The 21,237-nt window shown below is 46.0% G+C and overlaps 1 protein-coding gene across 1 annotated transcript in view; it reads left to right on the top strand.

Moving 5' to 3' along the window:
- LOC121285481 (phosphatidylinositol 4-phosphate 3-kinase C2 domain-containing subunit beta-like) overlaps positions 1 to 21,237 on the top strand; it is a 247,697-nt gene that overhangs the window by 178,353 nt on the left and 48,107 nt on the right. Inside the window, exons 25-29 of the mRNA XM_041201950.1 lie at positions 5,282 to 5,451; positions 5,958 to 6,114; positions 15,606 to 15,715; positions 17,343 to 17,544; positions 20,154 to 20,278. Coding sequence (XP_041057884.1) covers positions 5,282 to 5,451; positions 5,958 to 6,114; positions 15,606 to 15,715; positions 17,343 to 17,544; positions 20,154 to 20,278 — 764 coding nt within the window. The remainder of the gene's footprint in view (positions 1 to 5,281; positions 5,452 to 5,957; positions 6,115 to 15,605; positions 15,716 to 17,342; positions 17,545 to 20,153; positions 20,279 to 21,237) is intronic.

Genomic DNA, 21,237 nt, shown 5'->3' with positions numbered 1-21,237 from the left:
TCAAGCAGAAAGAGCAGCTGGCCCAAGGAGGACAGCCAAAGCAAATCAAGGCTCTCAAGGCTGCGGCTCCCCAGAGGACCCACGCCAAAGTCAACAGAGGCAATGGGGCCAAACATTGCACAGGCTGTCTCTGCCTCTGCTACGGATGTCAGGGCAGCACCTAGAAGAAATGATAGGCCTGAAAAAGCTAAGAAATTCTGATCACAAATGGTTGCATGGCTGAACACATTTTGTCACTTTATAATCTGAATATATATTCACTTTCACCCTGCATTCCCCCCATTAGCAGTTCAGCTGCCGCAGCCAGCTCAGAAGTGATTCTGGAGGGAGAAGTGTGTGTGTATGGCAGGACCTCTGAGTCTTGTGCAAGCACTCTCCCATGCACGCGGAGCCTTCACCCATCACACTCATCTCACTGCCCCGAGCATTTTCAGTGCTGCCTGCTAGGGTTCTCTTTCAGTTGTCCATCTGAGCCGACCTGTATCTCCGCCCACCCACTGATCACACTCCCATACAGCACCTGTGCTCATCTAACACGAGGCTCCGTTTACTTTCAATTTTGACAACGATGTCATAGTCAAGATTTTGATTAGCACCCTCGTACTTTCCCCTCCCCCAGTCACACACATCCTTTTGCCCATCACTGTTGGCTCCCCCTTGCATCACCGTACACCTTCCCACCGTCACCTACCAGCTTGAACCTTTGTCTTTCCAGGATGTCTATGTTCCCTCCCTTCTTGAGAAACCCACCCGGACACACATTGACCTCCACAACCTCGTTTTTCCCAGCCCCAGGGTCCGTGTCTGCCTCCAAGTCCTGACCAACCACTCTCACCATCCCTTCTATCATTACTGATGCACTGTCACCCTCCCAGCAACCTCTCCCCCTCTCATAATCACCATTCCCTCCTACCACGCCCAGCCTCATTTCACTCTCCAGGAGGCATTCATTGATTCCGTAGATCCCTCCCTTACACGTTCACCTGAACATTCCCCTTGCCTTACTCCCTCCTCCACTCTTACTCCCTCCTCTACCCTTAGTCCCCTCCGGATGCCTTCCCCCCTCCGAACTCCCTCCTCCCCCCGGACACCTTACCTCCTTCGAACTCTCTCCTCCCACCATCCCGGATACCTTCATCCCCACCCCCAAACTCCTTCCTCCCCCTGGACACCTTCCCCCTTGGAGTTCCTTCCCCCTTCCAAACTTCTTCTTCCCTCTGAATTCCTCCCTCTCTCCAAACTCCGTCACCTACATCTTCCTCCTCCCTTACACCTACCTCCCCACTTGCCGCATTCTCCCCATTGCACCGTCTTCCCCCCATACTCCCTCTTCCCCCTTCTCAACCTCACCACTCCCTGACACCTTCATTCCCCCCTCCCTCAACCTCAACTTTCCAACACCTTGGCCCCCACTCCAACCCAACCTCACCCCGCTCTCCAGTACACCTTCCTCTCCCACTCACAGCTGGACCTTCCTCCATCCCCCTCGCCAATCATCCATAGCAGTCCATCGCCAAGTCCGTGATGTTCCAAAGCTGACCCAGGACATCAATGGAGACTTCCCACCTTCCATGAGCTGCTTCACAGTGGAGCCATGTCCATGAGACTCCACCCAGCACGCGATGCATGTGTTCCTCTAGGGTCCGGTAGCTACAGGGCTCCAGCACCTTCTGCTTCTCGGACGCCTGTAATCTGAGCAATGTCCTAATAGTAAGTCCCCACTTCTGCACATCACACTTGTCCAGACGTGTTCTGGGCCAGCGTGTTTACCCCGCTGGTGAAAAGATAAATCTAGTTTTGCGGCGGGGGGGTGGGGGTGCGATTCCAGTCAGGCCTTAGTTTGCATCCCATTACTGGGATGCAAATGAGGTTCACACCTGCTCCAGCGGAATTGGCGTTCCACCGTGGCGGAATGATCCTACTGAGCTTTCACTCTGACATGTAACCAATTTTTGGCCTTCTCGCCATAATGTACCACACCTCCCCACCACCCCCCCCACCCCAACCCACCGTGCACGCCATGATGCCTGATGCTAATGGAGCTGGAAAATTCCAGCTTAAGCTTTTGGTTACCTATCGTAATATCTCTGTACTCAGTTCAGTGAAAAATGTTGTCTAATAATGCTTCTGTGAAGCATCTTGGGATGTTGTAACTGTGTTAAAGGTGCTATATGAATAGAAATTGTTTTGTTAATGAGTGGTTGTGTCTAGGTGCAGAATTTTGCCAATGAAGGGTATTAAGTCACATTGAGAGTCAAGGTGTGTGGATGGAAGAATATTGTGGAAATTTTGTTTGATAATCTTTGAGGACTAGAGGGTATTTATGCAGATGTTTCCCTCAGAACATTAAATAGATGGGTTAAAACTAGTGGATCAAATGGTCTTGCATTGTTCCAAGCTTTCCAAAGCTCTTGCCAGTTCCAATGAATCGGTCTTTGATACCAGCCTTAACTTGCTGAGATTTTCTAAAAGGTAATAATAAAACAATACATTTCAACTATTGGAAAATGTTGAATCTATTGGTTGATACATCAGACTGGCTCAATACCTTTTGTTTTATTCATTGATGGAATATGAGAGTCTCTGGCTAGGCCAGCATTTGTTACCCATCCCCAATTACCCTTGAGAAGGTGGTGGTGAGCTGCCTTCTTGAACTGCTGCAGTCCCTGTGGTGTAGGTACACCCACAGTGCTGGTAGGGAGAAGTTCCAGGATGTTGACCAGGTGACAGTAAAGGAACAGCGATATAGTTCCAAGTCAGGGTGGTGAGTGGCTTGGAGGGGAACTTGCAGGTGGCGCCCTTATATCTGCAGCCCTTGTTCTTCTAGGTGACCAAGATTGTGGTTTTGGAAGGTGCTGTCAGACGAGGTTTAGCAAATCGCTGCAGTGCACTGTGCATATTGTACACACATTGCTGCCATTGTGCGTTGGTGGTGGAGAGAGTGAATGGGGTGCCAAACAAGTAGGCTACTTTGTCCTGGATATGGCATCAACCTTCTTGAGTGTTGCTGGAGCTGCACTCATCCAGGCGAGTGGAGAGTATCTCATCACACTCCTGACTTGTGCCTTGTAGATGATGGACAGGCTTTGGGGGGTCAGGAGTAAGTTACTTACTACAGAATTCCCAGTTTCTGATCTACCTTTGTTGACAAAGAATTTATATGGCTGGTTCAGTTAAGTTTCTTGCCAACAGTAACCCCCCAGGATCTTGATGGTCAGGGATTCATTGATGGTAATGCCATTGAATGTCAAGGGGAGATTCCGTATTGTTGGAGATGATCATTGCCTGGCAATTGTGCGGCATGTTTGTTCATTACCACTTGTCAGTCCAAGTCTAAATGTTGTCTAAGTCTCACTGCATGCGGGCATGAACTACTTCAGTATCTGAGGAGTCGCGAATGGTGCTGAACATTGTGCAATCATCAGTGAACATCCCCACTTGTGACCTTATGATGGAAGAAAGGTCGTTGATAAAGCTGTTGAAGATGTTGAGCCTAGGACACTATCCAGAGGGACCCCTGCAGTGATGTCCTGGGGCTGAGATGATTGAGCACAAACAAACACAACCATCTTCCTTAATGCTAGGTATGACTCTGACCAGTGGAGAGTTTTCCCCCCGATTCCCATTTACTTCAGTTTTGCTAGGGCTGCTTGATTCCACACATGATCAAATGATGCCGTGTTGTCAAAGGCTGTCACTCTCACCTCACCTCTTGAGATGAGCTCTTTTGTCCATGTTTGAATCAGGACTGTAATGTGGTCAGGAATCATGTGGGCCTGGTGGAACCCAGACCAGGCATCAGTGTGTAGGTTATTGGCAAGTAAGCGCCATTTGAGTGCACTGTCCATGATACCATTCATCACTTTGCTGATGATTGAGAGTAGACTGATAGGGTGGTAATTGGATGGATTGGATTTTTCATATATTTTGTAGACAGGACATACTTAAACAATTTTCCACATTGTCAAGTAGATAACAATGTTGTAGTTGTACTGGAACAGCGTGACTTGGAGCCCAGCTTGCCTGGAGCGGCAGTCTTCAGTCCTACAGATGAGATGTGGATGAGATGTGGTCATTGTCGGTGCTCATAGCGCTTGCAGTATCCAGTGCCTTCAGCTACGTTTTGATATCACGTGGAAGTAATGAAATTGAATACTGGGACCAAATTTATACATGAGAATTTTTTTTTAATTCATTCATGGGATGTGGGCATTGCTGGCTTGGCCAGTAATTATTGCCCATCCCTAATTGCCCTTGTTCAGAGGGCATTTAAAAGTCAATCACATTGCTGGGTCTGGAGTCACATGTAGGCCAGACCAGGTAATAACAGCAGATTTCCTTCCCTAGAGGGGTATTAGTGCACCAGATGGGTTTTTACAACAATCGGCAATGGTTTCATGGTCATCATCAGACTTTTAATTCCAGATTTTTATTGAGCATTACCCTGGGTCTCTGGATTACTAGTCCAGCGACAATACCACTATGCTATCGCCACTGGTTCTTTATTTGCTGCTATGTCTGATTGTGAAATGTTGACTTTTTTTTAACAAAGTTAACAAAAGGCAATCACTGCCAGCTGCTGGAATCCAGCATCTTGCACAAAGAAAAGGACCTTCCCTTACCCCTCACACCCAAACCCAGAGCAATAAAGGACTGAGTGAAGAACAACATTGGTAATTGAAGTGTACCACAGCGTTAACCCAGTGTCAGTCTGGATTATGTGCTGAAGTTTGCGGAGTGGGACTTGAGCTCACAACCTTCTGACTTGAGAGGTAAGAATGTTATCATGTGAACCAAGGCAGTCAGGGATCACTGGATATTTCCATAGACTATCAGGTTAAATTAATCTTTCAAGTAATCATTTAAAAGAACTGCAGAGGGGACTTTTAAAGTCTTTGAGTTGTTGCTTTTTGGATCGAGTCTTACTATTGATGATTACCGTAAACGTGCTAAAATAAAACCACTTTGATGCTATGTGTGACCCAAAGCTGGCACCACAGGTGCCTGTCACTTCAGTCTCACATTTGCAGTAGCTCAAACCAGTGGCAGACAAGACCAGTATGTTGTTTAAACCTGGTTTCTTGCAGAAAATCTTGCCCAGTCCTGCCTGGTTGACCTATGGCTGGCAGCTGCTTTCATGACCCCACATGTGCTGACTAGACAGAGTCTCACACATGAACATTCTATATACTATGATAGGGGTTTTGGACTAAGAATTGTTCCATTCCCTGGATTCAATGTTTACATTGCTTCTTTTATTTATTGCTGTTTTGCTAATTAGGCTGTGGAAAACTTTATCAGCTCCTGTGCAGGCTGGTGTGTTGCTACTTTTATTTTGGGCATCTGCGATCGCCACAATGACAACATTATGCTGAAAACCACAGGCCACCTGTTCCACATAGACTTTGGAAAAATTTTGGGGCATGCTCAAATGATTGGAAGCATGAAAAGGTTAGTGCATTTAACTTGTTCTTCAGCATGCTTTGAATTACCACTTATCAACTGTGGCTCACTGCAAGCATTCTTGGATGGGGCCAAGTCCAACTCCAGAGACTTATATTGGCTGATAGTACAGTACAGCACTGAGGGAGTGCTGCATTGTCTGAACATTGGGGTGAGATGTTAAACTGAGGTGCCATCTGGCTCCTCAGGTGAATGTGAAAGTTCAGGAGGGTTCTCCCTGGTGTCCTGGCTCATATTTATCCCTCAACCAACATTATTAAAATGGATTATCTGGTCATTTATCCAATCTGCTTGTGGGGTCTTGCTGTGTGTTTCCTACATTACATCACTGACTACACTTTGAAAGCCCTTCATTGCTGTAAAGCATTTTGGGCATCCTGAGGTCATGCAGGGTGCAAGCTCTCTTATCATTATCGAAAAGTATGCATTTAGTTTGTTAATTAAAAGCAGTACAAGCGATATGTTAATAATGTTTTGTCCATGGTTTCAACTAGGGATCGTGCTCCTTTTATATTTACTTCTGAAATGGAGCATTTCATCACAGAAGGTGGAAAAAATGGAGTTCGTTTCCAGAGGTTTGTGGACCTGAGCTGTCTGGCATACAATATTGTCCGACAACACACTCAACTCTTGATGAATCTACTGGAGCTGGTAAGGGAGGAAACGCTTTGAATTTGCTAAGTTTATGAAATATCAAGGTCCTTAAAATCCTTGGGTCCCTGCAGGGAACTTGGGAAGAAGATTTCTGCCTGGGTTTGGTGGAGGCAGGCTTTTGGGGCAGCATTCCTCCATTTTTAAAACTCCCTTTAAAACACTTGTAGGTGGCAATAAGCAGTTCTTCAGCCTATGGTCTGCAACCACCGCAGCCACGACACCTCCCCACCCCCCCTCCACCCCACACCCCACACCCCACCACCACCACCAAACCCCCCATCTAACCCCTACACCAAATGACAATTCCCAGGCTACGTTGGAGACTCCATCCATTCTATCCTTAAAAGGCTGGCACTAGGGCTCAACCAGCTGGTGACTGCAACATTGGTCTACCAGTCTGCATAACTGGGGAGAGAAGAAGCTGGGAAGGATGAGGAGAGAAGAAGCTCAAAACCTGAGCACTGGGATCCCCACTAAACAAGTAAACTATACATGAGGAGCTTTTCAACTCATGCCACCCACTTTTCATCCCAAAAAAAGGGGCCAGCAGCTGATCATTGGAGAATTGGGAGCTTCTTTGTTGCCCATTGACAACAACCAAAGTCTGCCTGTTGTAATTTTCTGATGGGCTTCTTAGGAGAAAATGAGCTAAAAACTGCTTAACTTTGCATATCAGGGTACTATTCTGGTAGGCAGACCCTTGATTTCATGTACAAATGTTTTTTTTTCTTAATCCATTCATGGGATGCGGGCGTCGCTGGCAAAGCAGCATTTGTTGCCTATCCCGAATTGCCCTTGAACTGAACATTTCAGAGGGCAGTTAAGAGCCAACCACATTACTGTGGGTCTGGAGTCACATGTAAGCCAAACGGGGGTAAGGACAGCAGATTTGCTCCCCTAAAGGACAACAGTGAACCAGATGGGTCTGTACAGCAATCGATGATAGTTTCATGGTCATCATCACTAAGACTAGCTTTATATTCCAGATTTATTAATTGAATTTAAATTCCACCAGCTGCCTTGGTGGGATTTGATCCCATGTCCCCAGAGCATTAACCTGGGCCTCTAGATTACTCATTTAGTGACATTATCACAAAGCTACCAGCTCCCTTAAGCGGGGTGGAGTGTGCAATACCAGGCCGCCTAACCAATGGCCGTTTAAGAGGCTGATCAAAATTATGCCTAAGAAATGTTTCATTTTTATTTTTGTTCCACAACTCCTTGGCCAAATAAGAACTCCAGCCCACTGCTGACCCATTGAAGCCCATTCTCCCCCGCAACCTCAGGATCACCTTACCCCCTCGACAAGATCCAACATGTCTTCTTGCATCGGCTCCCTTCCCACCCTCCCACAAGTGATGAGCAGCAATGGAAACCTAATTGCTGTTTGCAGTTTAGGGCAGAATCGTCCCAGATTTGCACTAAGTGCGGTCGTGGGCAGGTAAAACAACATTTCACCCACTGGCTGCAATAATGGCTTTTCACACCATATTGTCCCAAACACGTCGCATTAATTATGCATTCCCAGGAAACACATCATTTCCATGCCGGGCGGGCTCTCATTCACCCGCCACGCCATCATCTCACCGCTTCATCACACCGGGCACCATATTTAAAGTCCAGCTGCGTGCACACCTCTCAGTGCTTCCAGCTCACGACTGCTGCAAAGAAGACATGGCCCTGAAAGACAAAAAGACTGCAGCCCCCAGGTTCAATGACGCGTCCCTCGAGCGCCTTTTGGACACAGTGGAGGCTCGCCATAATGTTCTCTACCCACTGTCTGGCCACAGGATGGGCAACAACTTTACTAATCCGGCTTGGGAGGCTGTGGCAGTGGTGGTCACCATCAACGCCCTGCAAAAGAGGACAGCCATCCAGTGCCGCAAGAGGATGAATTATCTCCTCTATTCCATAGGATAAGTCGCTCTTCTCATCACTCTCAACTCTCACACTCACATACCCATCACACATCCACAGGGATCTCACTGTCAGTTCAAGGGACATCACCCTCTCACGCACACTTTCATTGTCCTCATCCCGTCCATGGGACCACTCACTACCCACACAGACCAGGCAAGCTTATCATCTTGCCTGGCAAGCATCCTGCTTACACTCGCTCCATCTCTATTGATGCAGGAAGGCATACCCGCTGCTCTCCTCAGATCGCAAGGTGCAATAGAGGAGTCCGTCCGCCTTCAGGCTGAGTTGATAGTGCCGGCATGTCAATGCACCGAGGTCAACACTGGTAGGATGTTGGCCGCCACGGAGACCTTGGTCCAGGATTTTGCTCCTGCACTGCTGCACAGGCTGAACTCCATAGTGAACTCCATCACTGATGCCATAGTTGGCCTCCAACAGTGTGTATACAAGATGGGTGTGGGGCATCTTGATCTCACTTCAGCTACCCCTTCTCAAGGAGTCAGCCAGGAGCCCTTGAGCACCCACAGGGAGGAGGATCAGCAGGTGCACACCCGTAGCCATCCATCCATGTGATTCCAGGAGTGTCCAGCTCATCTGAATCCCCTCCTGCTCCATAGTTCGAGGAGGATGCCACTGCCTCACAGCAGAAGTCCCCAAAAGCAGGCCAGGGCTTTGCAGGTCCCGGCCCTCTGGAGGACACCTGCCAAGGTCATCACAGACAGGGCATAGTGTCAGCAGGCTGCCTCCGCCTCCGTTGAGTATGTCCGGGGGGCATACCAAGACATAGTGTCAGGATTAAGAAGGTTAAGAAGATGTAACTCTTTTGAGTCAAACAATTAAACTAAATTAAAAAAATCAGGGATAAAGTAAAAGCAGCCCCTTAAAGGGAAACTGCAAAAACAAAGACAAAATTTAAAGAAAACATACCAACATTAAATCAAAATGTGATCAAAAGGACCTATAAAGCACCCCAGCCCCCTCAGTGCCCACCAAGCATGGAAGGACTCGATGGTGCCAGCGGACACCGCATTCTCCCTCTTCAGGGACACCCGGCAGACATGTAGCTCTTTTAAAGCCAAACTAACAAACTAAATCAACAAAATGAGGGATAAAGGAAACACAGCCCCTAAGTTAGGTTAGCTGTAAAACCAAAGACAAAGTTTAAAGAAAACTTACAAACATCAAACCAAAATGTGATTAAAGGGGTCGATAAAACACCCCAATTCCCGCGGTGCCCACTGGGCATGGAAGGCCTCGAGGGTGCTGGCAGACACCACGTTCTTCCTCTCCAGGGACATCCGGCAGACATGTAACTCTTTTAGAGCTAAAACAATTAAACTAAATTAACAAAATTAGGGATAAATCAAGCACAGCCCCTAAGTCAGGTCAGCTGTAAAACTAAGGACAAAGTTTAAAGGAAAGTTACAAACTTTAAACCAAAATGTGATTAAGGGGGTCAATAAAACACCCCAGTTCCCACGGTGCCCACCGGGCATGGAAGGCCTCGAAGGTGCCGGCAGACATCGCGTTCTTCCTCTCCAGGGACATCCGGCAGACATGTAGTTGCACAGCCTGGGCATGGTGTTTAATCATTTGTACATAATGTTCACTATTGCCAATAAACTCCCAAGAATGTCTCCCTGCCTATGGCTCCTTTTTCTGATGAGCAGCGTTTGTGTCACTCAGATCTGAAACCTTTATGCACAAGATAAAGGCAAGTGTCTCAGTTCAGGGCCTCATCCCTGAGATTTGTGCAGCCTCCAACCAAAGTGATGGTCCGGCCTCAAACTTCCCGGAAACATTACTGATGCCTGCACCTCAATGGTGCTTGTCATTGCTGCCAGAATGTCGTGGGCAGGTGTCACAGAGTTCCGTCATTCTCTCTGTGTGCTCTCAGCACCTTTAAGATGGGGCTGACCCCCATCTCTTCAGCATCTGTGAACACTGAGGCTGTGCTCCTGAAGGGCTCAGGTGCTGAAGGCAGACAAAGGATCAAGTGCTTTTAAAGTTCCATGGCTGTGTCTCTATGATATGACCCTGATCACAGAGTACAAGTGAGCTGCCCTCATCCAGACAGGGGTCAGATATTCACAGAGGCTCTGTAAAGATTTATGGAGTGTCTTCGCTGCATGTCGTCATCAATCTCCTGCAATTGAGTGACTATTAGGGCCTCTACTAATCTCCATGACAGGAGCATTATCACAGAGTGTATGTGTGCTTCCGTTAGCCAGACTGGAGTCAAAAGTTCATGGATGCAATGTGATGATCTTATGGTGTCTCCTCACTGCATGTTGTCATCTTCCTCCACAAACCTGGCTGCTATGAGAGCCTCCCGAGAGCACCTGCCTTGTCTGACCAGTGCGAGGGCCTCAACACCATTATTGTTGCCTTTGAGGATCTCCTCACCCTCATCACCGTCGACATCCTCCTCATCGGAAGAGACCACCAGCTCCTGCATCTCCTCCTCAGCCAGCTCCTCTCCCTGTTGCAGCGCCAGGTTGTAAAAGGCGCCGCAGACAACAACAATGCATGGCATCCTCTGTCGACTATATTGCAGGGCTCCACCAGGCTGGAACCTCATCTTCAACATCCCGATGGTTTGCTCTATTAAGTTGCGAGTTGCAGCATGAGCCTCATTATACCTTCACTCTGCTGCAGTTTGAGGCTGCCCCATGGGTGTCATCAGTCACGTCCTCTGCGGGTATCCCATGTCCCCAAGGAGCCATCCCTGCAGCTTCTGTGGACCTGGAAGACATCAGGGATCTGTGACCGACTGAGAATGTAGGAGTCATGCACACTCCCTGGAAACCATGCGCAGACCTGCAGGATGCGGTTGTGGTGGTCGAACACCAGCTGCACATTCAGCAAATGGAATGCCTTGTAGTTGATATAGTTGACCACGTATTGCGATGGAGATCTGAGTGCCACGTGAGTGCAGTCGATTGCACCCTTCACCTGTGGGAAACCTGAGATCTGGGAAAATCCAATCGCTTTTGCATCCTGGCTCTCCTGGTCCCAGGGAAAATGCATGAAGTTGTGTGCCCTCGCAAAGATGGTATCCATGACCTCATGGATGCACTTGTAGGTGGAGGAATGTGATATCCCAGAGAGGTCACCTGTGGAGCCCTGAAAGGAGCCACTGGTGTAGAAATTGAGCGCCGCTGTCACTTTCACAGCCACTGGCAGTGGATGCCCTCCATGTTCGTGTGGTGCCAAATCCTGCAGTAGCTGGCATTTGTGACTGACCAATTCCCTAGACATGTGCAGTTTTCGGTGGTCTGCAGGAATGAAAGGCAGTGTCCATAGACCCTGGGTCTAGCTAGGTGCCAACCAGTGTCAACTCACTGTGGCTCTTCAGTGGCACATGCAGGAGCCCCAGCCACCTATTCTTCCAGAGGTTGCTGCTCCTCCCTCTGCGCAGCCAGGCACCTCAGTCACTCTCTTCTCCGTTGTCTTCACTCTCTGTGCACCACAAGGCATACAGCTAGTTCACCGGGCTCCATGATCCTGATGTACTCCTCCTGAAGGATGAAAGAGAGAGGCATGTGGGTTAGCATGAGCGTGCTAAGAACCTCTCTTGGTTAAGTCTGATGGCCCCTTAACACCTCCCGGAAAGTGCTGGCCACCAGTTGGATGACCAGAGATTAGGGTGCTGCATGACTGCCCGAAACAACACCTTCCTCCACCTGACTGATTGGCGGAAGCTTTGCCCACTGGACTGCATGCTGTGCTCCCAGCTGAAGCACAGGCATTCTCCTAACCCGCACTGCAAGGCTGCACTGTTAGCTTGAACCATGAAGGAGACTGGTCCAAACCGGGATGATGACATTGCAAGGGGCTGTGAGCAACTCCACCAGTGACTGCTTCACAGCCAGCTTTAGCAAGGAGATCGTACAACTTGCCCAGTCGTCCAACTGTTCCACAGTCCACTAACTGCTCATTAGTTTGCAGTCTGCACTCGAGGGGTGAAAAGCTCTGGAGCTTTGGTGGCACTTTGATGCCTCTACGTTGCTTGAGTGGGCAGAGAAGCTAGAGGCCCAACTCTGATCATATCAATGTGGCTGAGTCTGAACTGTCTTAGCTGCAGAGTAATGGTCACTTTATACAAGGTGTCCCTAATGCATGGCCACTTCCCTCACCTACCCACCCCCCCACCCCCATCCCCCACCGCCCCACACATGCTTGTGCGCTATCTTCAATTGCAGGGCAGCCTTTGCCCTCCACCCCCCAACAAAGCCGCCTCAACCACAGGGAAGCCTTTGTCCCCCCCACCCCACCAAAGTCGCCTCAAATGTAGGGCAGCCTTTGCCCAGCGCCCCCCACAACGCACCTCAACCTTGAAGTCCAACAGACGTCCCTCACAAGTTTTGCGCAATGTAACTGTGCACTCACCTCTGAGTTCCCCTCAGAGTGCAGCCCCGCCAAGTGCATGTCTTTTATATGCTGTTGTGAAACATGTCAGGTGCAGCTGGGTGGGGATGAGTCTGGCGGGCCAGCCTTATAATAATATGCTGGTGTATTTCACTGAGGCTCCTGACGTTTGATGGCGGGAAAAGCAGCCCATCATCAACGGACTGAGTGGACAATCGCAAAGTGGTTTCATAATGTCATGAAACGGATTTTTGGCCTTCTCACCATATTGTCCGCTCATGCCACCAAACATGCCTGACACCAGTGGGTATGGACAACTCCACCCTTAGATTAAAGCCCAAAACCCATATAGCTTCTTACAAACAGTTGAGAGCTGGTGTCTGCATAACTCAGACTAACATTCAAAAATGAGTCAATCTTAGCTGGGTACATTTTTCTTCACAAATACTTCAGCTATCATCAGACATTCAATACTTTTCTGATTCCTTCAATCTATTTGGCATCCTTGTCAATCTCAGGATGGCCATCAAAGTAAAAACTCTGCCTCAGCATAGCAAGAAGGGAACACAGAAAGCCTGCCTTGCATCTAGATTTGGACTAGCACTGTGACAGGCTAACAACTTGCTCCCATGATGCGTTGTTGCGCAGGGGAGTGGAGAAGGCAGCCCTGGGTTGGTTTCTCTCTCCTTCCTCGGCCGCCACCATTCCGCCTCAATGTCAAGTCGCTGGGCCTCGGAGTGGCCTGTGCCTTGATGGACCAGGTGGTGCCATGCTGAGTGATTGGCAGTATTCTCCTCCTAGTCAGTGGTGTCAATGCGCCTGTGCAAAGTGAACGTACCCTTTTACCTTTTCCTTTGGCCACTCTTTGAGTGTTGGCCAGGGGAGAGCTGTGAGAAGAGAACCTGCTGAGGGAGGCAGTTTTCAGGCATCTAGACGCAATGGCTCATCCATTGGAGTGGGTTCCGCAGGAGCAGGGTTTCAGTGCTAGTAGACGTAGCTTCATGGAGGATACTCACATTAGTCCGGCGGTCTTCCCATTTGATCCCCACGATTTGACACAAGCACTGCTGATGGAAGCTCTCAGAGGTCCTAATGTGGCATCGTTAGTCAGTCCATGTTTCACTGCAGTAAGGGAGAGTGGTCAACATAACGGCCTTATAAACCAGAACTTTTGTTGACTTGCAAAGGACCCTGTTGTCAAGGACACGTTGATGCAGCTTGAAGAAGGCAGCATTGGCACAATTGACTGTGTTGACCTTCCTCAATCGATGGTAGTCCCTTGGAAGAGGTGGCTGCCCATACTTCAGAGCCACCTATACTCAGGTGCAGACGCCAGTAGCCAACCTTAAGGATTCCCAAAGATGCACTCAGATTCTTGTGAAAATCAGTGGGTATCTATGTATCTTAGCAGCACAGAATATTGGTAAGTCTCCCACTCTTTGTTCAGTTAAGATCATCCTGTGCATTATACAGGATCCTCTATTTGACACCCCTGGGGCCGACCGCATATCAGTATTCACATATTCTCAGTGTTTGGATGTAATATAGCTGCCATATATATGGTAGGCCTAGGCCTCCTTAGATTACAATAGCCCAAGCCTGGGCTAGTTATTGTCTACAAATACTCGGTTGTTTCTCCATTTGCCAACTCTCACACACCTACTTCTTACCTACAACTCCACTTTCTTCGCAATTGATAACAAATTATGCTTCCTTTTCCTTTTCTCACCGTTACTCATAAGGATATCTGATGGTCTTTTTGACATGGTGGAATAAAAGCACAAAAGCACTAAATAACTACAAAATTCACAAGGTAAAGTGAGAGCTTGTGACTGTAAACAGCGCAGATGAACAATTAATCTTCCCATGCGAATGGTCAGATCCAGTCAGTGAGGTTCGTTTGGGCTCAGCGCAGATTCCCCATGCAAAAGGTCGGTGAGGTTCATGTTGGCTCCTGTTAAGGTCCATTCAAAAGAACGTTCAGTTTTTGGATGTGTTCAGTTTTTGGATAGACGGATAAAGGACATTTGACTGTAATATTGGACTGGAGGATTATCTGGTGCTGAGTGGGGAGAATCCCAGGCCCTGGGGACAGACCTAGCCTTCCAGCTCCTAACAGTGAGCCAGAGTTGACCTGGTACAGACATGAGACCACCAAGGCTGTCACAGATATTAATCTTGCAGCTAACCCAACCCCAATCTCAACCTGAATCCCCTGTCCTGCCTTCCTAGAATGAAGGGAAGGCATAAATTTAAAGAGGTGTTATTGGGCGAGAACTTGCTGGAAAAATAGTGAGTGCTACACGGTGTAATTAATGTACAAATTGGCCCACAAATTCATGGAATTAAATGATTCGTCGTAACGTGAATCTCCAGAACCTGATGGTTAATATACACTGCTCAACCGTTTGCTATGCACAAACAGCATCTTGCCTTTAGCTTCTTCTTAAGAACTTGCTGGATTTGGACATTAATTACCTGTTAAACCTGCTGCAAGAAGTTAAATCTGTAATTAACAACAGAATACCGCTTTAACAATGTGAAAATTGTTAATGATTGCCACTCAAACTCTCTGGCCCAGAAAAATAATAATTTAAACAGTAGTCTTGTTCTTCCAGGTAGTAAATTGTTTTTGGAGATTTAAGTGTTATTTTTTTCTCCTTCCTTTTCCATTCTTTCTCAATCCAATCTTTTTATCTCTTTTTTTCTGTACCTGACCATATTCCATTTCACCCATTTGCTGTTTTTTCTCTATTTCTTTCTCAAACCTTAAATTTCATTGGTTAAGGAGGTGCATTGTTGGCCCCACCATTCACTGAGTTTCCACATGCCCCATTGCCCAGCAGGTGGTTATCTACTTGTACTTCCAGCAAGCTATTACACAAAATGGATTCAAGCTGAGGGTTCAGGAAAAAGTCTTTAACTAATGACATATACCACTACATGCCCCACTCCAAGAAGTCCCAGACACAAGTTCAAGCCCCATCATGCCCTAAGAATAAGAAAGTTTTGTGGATCAAGATCAAACCAAGCAAGTGAAGATCCTTGACACCTCTCTGTGACATAAGGGCAAAATGACATAATTCTAGGATCCAGCTGGCCACTGTGTGCAGAGAAGTTGCATTGTCTGTAATTAGAGTTTGTGACACTGACTCCATAATTTAATAATAACAGATCTGTCATTCTTGCCTGTTCAGATGCTGTCAGCTGGACTTCCTGAGCTGGCTGAAGTCCAGGACCTGAAGTATGTATACAATAACTTGCGGCCAAAGGACTCTGATGCACAAGCCACCTGTTACTTCACAAGGTTGAAAGCTGAGCTTTTATTTTTCCTGTGTACTTTCCCACTAATCCCAGCTTGTTCTGTGTCAAAATTCAATGTGGATACTTTTAATAAACTGCGTTTGTACCATAGGCCACACAGCCAATCACACTTATGCACAACCAATAAGCTTTATAATTAATACAGTAAAACGGCAGGTTAATGAAGCAATTAAAAAAACAACAGCTGGGACCATGTATCAAGGTTTTCTAGGGCCACATGACAGGAAGACCTCCCCAATCAATTAGTCAAATGAAAAAGGAATACTGAAAAATATGCAAAAGCATAAATGTTGCATTGGCATGGATTATGCAAATTCATGCTTTACAGTCCAGTATTTTTAGAAGAAAAATGTCTCACCTGAACAGAATCATTGGGATTCAAATATGATAAATGGAATGTGGAGCAGTCTGTTAATAAGTGGAGCACTCTGTATTAATGGAATCCGTGATAACTAAGATTTTGCACTTCCATTGCTGAAAAAAAATTCAATATATCTTAATATGATCTTTATTGCAGGGGTGATCAACCATTTGCAGCCATGAATTTGGAGGTTAAACTGACCCATCCACATCTCCAATCCTGATATGATTCATGCAGATACCAGATGTGCATGGGGGTACATATCACGATTGATAGGCTGAGGGGTTACCAAATAGAGGTCTTAAAATTATTAAAGGTTCTGATATAGTGGACGCAGGGAATATTTCCTCTTGTGGGGAAAGCTATAATGATGCCACCAAGATTTCTTGGTGACTAATTGGGAATTCAGAAGAAATCTCTTTCCCCAAAGAGTGGTGAGAATGTGGAACTTGCTATCACAGGGAGTGGTTGAAGCAGATAGTATGGATGCATTTAAAGGGAAGTTGGATAGGCATTTGAGGGAGAAGTGAATCAAGGATTACGATGGTTGATTTACTTGAGAAAAGATGGAAGGAAACTCGGGTGGAGCATAAACACCAGCATGGACTGATTGGGCTAAAGGGTTTGTATCTGTGCCATATATTCGATACAATCCTATGTATCTGGTGGCAGTGTGAGTCCTGCTCCTGACCCTCAGCAGAGATAGGAAGGTGAAGCTGCATAAGTTGCTCTCACACCATGTTTAAAGTGGAGCTAACGTAAAAGTTACTTTAAAAGTTAAAACTCGACATAAGACAGATTAATAAAGGATTTATTCCACTGCAGCAGAACAAGCAGCCATCTTTCCGTTTACCATATAGGGATATTGAATTGGTTGTAAACATATTAACCACTTACTATTGGTGTCTAGGAAGTGATGTTGTGCTGAGCATTGTCATAACGTGACATTGAAAACTGAGATCCAAACTTGGTTGCAAGAAGTACAGAATTTGTAATAATCTGTGCAAGACTATTAGCAACTCAGTCTCTTCACTGTGCAGAAGTCAACACAGAAGATGAATATTTATTCACCATTAAAATCACTGAACAGAATACCTTATTTCAAGTGAACTCACAAAGCATAACTATCAGAAGTAAAATTCAAGCTAGTGTTCTGGGAGATGTTCCTGTATAGCTGAAAGTGTTTATTGGATACTGATCATGTTTTCTATGACACTGATCAGTAAAAATTGATTTTTTTCCTCTGCAGCTTGATAAAAGAGAGCCTGAGAAGCCTACCTGTGAAAATTAATTTTGTTGCTCACATCTTGGCACAGATGAAATTGGCAGCCCCTGATGTCCAGCCAACTCTGTCTTTCGCACCAGAAAAATACACATTACAAACAGATGCTCTAATAAGTAGTGCAGTAGTGTGTGGTTATGAGAAGAAAATTGCCCCTCATAAAGACTATGTAAGTACTTGGGAGATTTAGACATGCGTTTAATAATTGGGTTGACACTAAACTTTACAAAGTTTACAGTTTTGAATCATGGAAAATTCTTTCTGAGAGTGCCTCATACTTCTAGATTTAAAAAAAGGAAACCACACACTGTCCATATTTCCCATCTTTTAGAAAATCAAGATAGATTTGCAGATTGCTGCTTTCCAGGGTCTGCTCCCTTCTGCAGAACCTCACTCAATGGGAAAGGAGGTTGTAGAAAGTCCACAAGCCCAGTCCCTGTTGGCTCCTATGTTTTCATTTCACATCTTTATCAAGGGAGGTTTGTGCCAAGAGTGGAGCTCATTTAAACATATCCATGTACTCTTAAGTAGGTTTGCAATTCTTGTCTCACTCCTTGCAGTTATAAGGATCTCACTTTTTATTAACACATGCAAGTTCAACAGCTACACTTGCCCAGTTAACTGCTCATATGCAATTTGCTGTAACAGTGAGAGTTTAATTTTTTTTAAGTATCCATGTGGTTTCCAAGGTCTTGGTGGTCTATTCTGAAACTGGTTCCCTTGTCAAATTAAACTGAGTCAGGGACTGCAATTTGTACTATTCACAGGACTCACTGCAACAACTCACCGAGGCTTCTTCAATAGGATCTCCCAAACTCAGGGCCTCTATGATCCAGGGTGACCAGCTCTTGGGGAATAAATTAAGGCACACTTTGGCGGGGGGGGGTTGGGGTTTGCTGGCAGTGGGGGGTGGATACTACCACCACAGCTGCATGACCTGCCGCAAGCAAGATAGAACATCCCCCCACCCCTGGACACCCGCTACTAAGCCCTGAGCACAAATCACGGTACTTCCGGGGCCAACGCATGCGCAAACACAAAAAATAGAATGAAAGATGAATTTTGGGACAAAACATGTCCCAGGAAGGCGTTATCTGGGATGCAGGGCAAAAGGCTAAATTACAGGATAGTCCCGGAAGATCTGGGACCGTTGGTCACCCTGCCGTTAAATAGAAGGACAAGGGCAGCAGATTCATGGGAACACCACCACCAAGTTACACATCATCACAGCTTTGACAAATATTACCTTACCTTCACTGTGGCTGGGTCAAAAGCACAGAGCTTCCTCCTAACAGCACTGTGCCATGCTCTAGGCCAGTTCAAGAAGAGGGCCCATCACAACCTTTTCTGGGGCATCTAGAGATGAGCAATAAAACCAGAGATGCCAGCAACATCCATATCACAAAATATATAAAAGGGCATATGTTGCCCTCCCACCTGGACCAGCAGAGACTGAAGACACATTGTGGCAGTGTTCATACACCACTTCAGATAGCAGTTAGATGCCAGCCACCAACACCATATTTTCGTTCTGTTGCCAATGTTCTCCCATCTCACTCCTTGCTGGATATGGTTTCATGGACAGCAGCTGCCCTGAATTACCTTGTCCAAGTGGCATCATTCATAAGGGGCTTCAATATCAGGCCATCTAACTGCCAGATCAACACAGTTGAGCCCAATCTATCTTCACTAGTCACCTGTCCACACAACGCCCTGTCTAGCAGGTATCCCTGAATGGTCTAGGATTTCCCCTCTCTGGTGGAGGAGCACTGAAGTCAAATGTAGCACCCCTGCCAATTCCCAGGCTAATGCATCAATTTGAACCACCAGCAAATAGGATTGCCAATCCTCCAGGATTTTTCTAGAGTGTCCAGGAATTGAAGATTAATTTTAAAGACATTGCTGCAAAAAGTGCAGAAGAACAATCATTAGGCTGTTAAGAAAAATTGTGATCTTTACATTTGCTTTGAATAATTCCTTTTGTTAATTATAAGCAATATTAGAGATGGAAAAAAGACAGTTTGACGAATGGTTGAGATTGTTCCAATTAGTTTGCTGTTTGCTTTGTGATTGACTGTGAGATGGCAGTGTGCTTGGAGGTTCAACCAATGGTGGGAGGGTAGTGGTAGGATGGTTGGTCCTCTGATGAAACCTCCAGGAATATGCTCAGTAGAGTTGGCAACCCTACTAGCAGAACTTTATTATCACACATTGTTCACAATATATTTTGAGCATATGAACTTAAAGCATTAGAGTAGCAATACTGCACTCCAACACAGCTGGAAACTTGAAGCAAGCTGACTTGATTAATTCCATTCACATAGTTCCATGTTTACTGAGCCTCTTCAGAACACACTTTCCTTACAGGCAAATCGTAAACCTTTTAAACTTGTCTTACGATTGACCCAGTAAATTAATTAGTTGCAGATGAGAGCTGTACGCTCCAGTGCAATGTTTTAGAAAATATATTTCCCCTTTTAGTACATCTGGTGAATGCAGTTAGTTTGCAAAGAAACCTTGCCCAGCAAGCTGAGAAATGCTGATAACTAACTGAAAAATGCACAGAGGCCTGGAAGGTTGCATTTTATCAACTTTTACATACCTTGAGAGTGCCACTTATCAGATACCATAAACTCAATTAATGGGCATCTATGCTGAAATCTTGGAACATATTGTGCAAGGCTCCTGCCACACAAGTAGTCAGCTTGAAACCGTACAGGAAGAATCTATTTGATTTCCCTGAGCATCCAACTACCCACGTATCTAATCTCATTTTAGTTTTACAAGATACAAGTGAAACGAGAAGGGCAGAATGAGGAGACCTTCATTGAAAGAAGCTTCAACCAATTTGATGAACTCAACAAACAGCTTCACTGCTATTTTCCAGCATCGGAGTTACCAAGGTAAGGAAGGACTTATATTTGGGCAATTCAATTGTTCTGTTTCTGTGTACATAAAGGTATTTCATTTAAATAACCTCCTGACTGCCCCCCAGCCCTACACGCATCCACCTCCATCCCCACCCTGTCAGTGGGGAAGCCCTTCACCACTACTCCACCTCCATCACTATTATTAGGTACCTCTTTGAAGGTCTAGCCCTATCATGCTTTGTCAGATTATGATAAAATGGCAATCAAGAGATTTACAACTGAAACCCTTGCAGTTTCCAGGAGATTTCACAGGGTCAAGTAAGGAGTGAGACTTCCTCCTGTCCCTGACTTAGGCACCTTGTCATAGGGTGCATGCCAAAGACTAGAAATCTCAATACTGAGAGTTCTCATGCTTTCAGCCTACAAGGGAAGTGGTATAAAATCAAAGGCTAACTCACCAAGAGGAAAAGGAGCATGCTGGCCTCCAATCCCAGCACAGTCCAGTTGGGATCAGAGTTCTGAATAAGGCCTAAGGCAAGGAGAAGCACTTTGTTAAATTAGGAGTGGTATCAGGGGTCCTTCTTTTAACTTTGTTTGAAAGGAGACAACAGTTCCCTCCCCCAACTGGCCACTTATGCCCCACTGTATGGCTTGGACTGGCCCCTCTAAGGAAGCCCTAAATTTGGAAAGTAATTTTGTGAAAGTGTTGCTTCCAACTCCTTTCCTGCCAGGTGCATTGATCCAATGTGGAGAATAAAATTCCTCATTTAGAAATTATGGCATTAATTTTAATGAAAGCAAAATACTGCAAATGCTGGAGACCTGAAATTAAAGAAGTCTGAAATTAATCTTCCTGTTTTTTGTGTAACATTTTCCATCAATGTCACTGATTAATTTCTTGGGCTTTTCCACTGAGTGATTTAATTCTATGGGATTTTATAAGCCTTAATTTTGGAAAATTGGCTATTTATGATTTGCCTACGGTCAGGTCT

The sequence above is a fragment of the Carcharodon carcharias genome, chromosome 13, assembly GCF_017639515.1.
Source record: "Carcharodon carcharias isolate sCarCar2 chromosome 13, sCarCar2.pri, whole genome shotgun sequence".
Taxonomy (NCBI): domain Eukaryota; kingdom Metazoa; phylum Chordata; class Chondrichthyes; order Lamniformes; family Lamnidae; genus Carcharodon; species Carcharodon carcharias.
The sequence above is the reverse complement of the archived record's forward strand: the minus strand, read 5'-3'. Positions and strand labels throughout refer to the sequence as shown.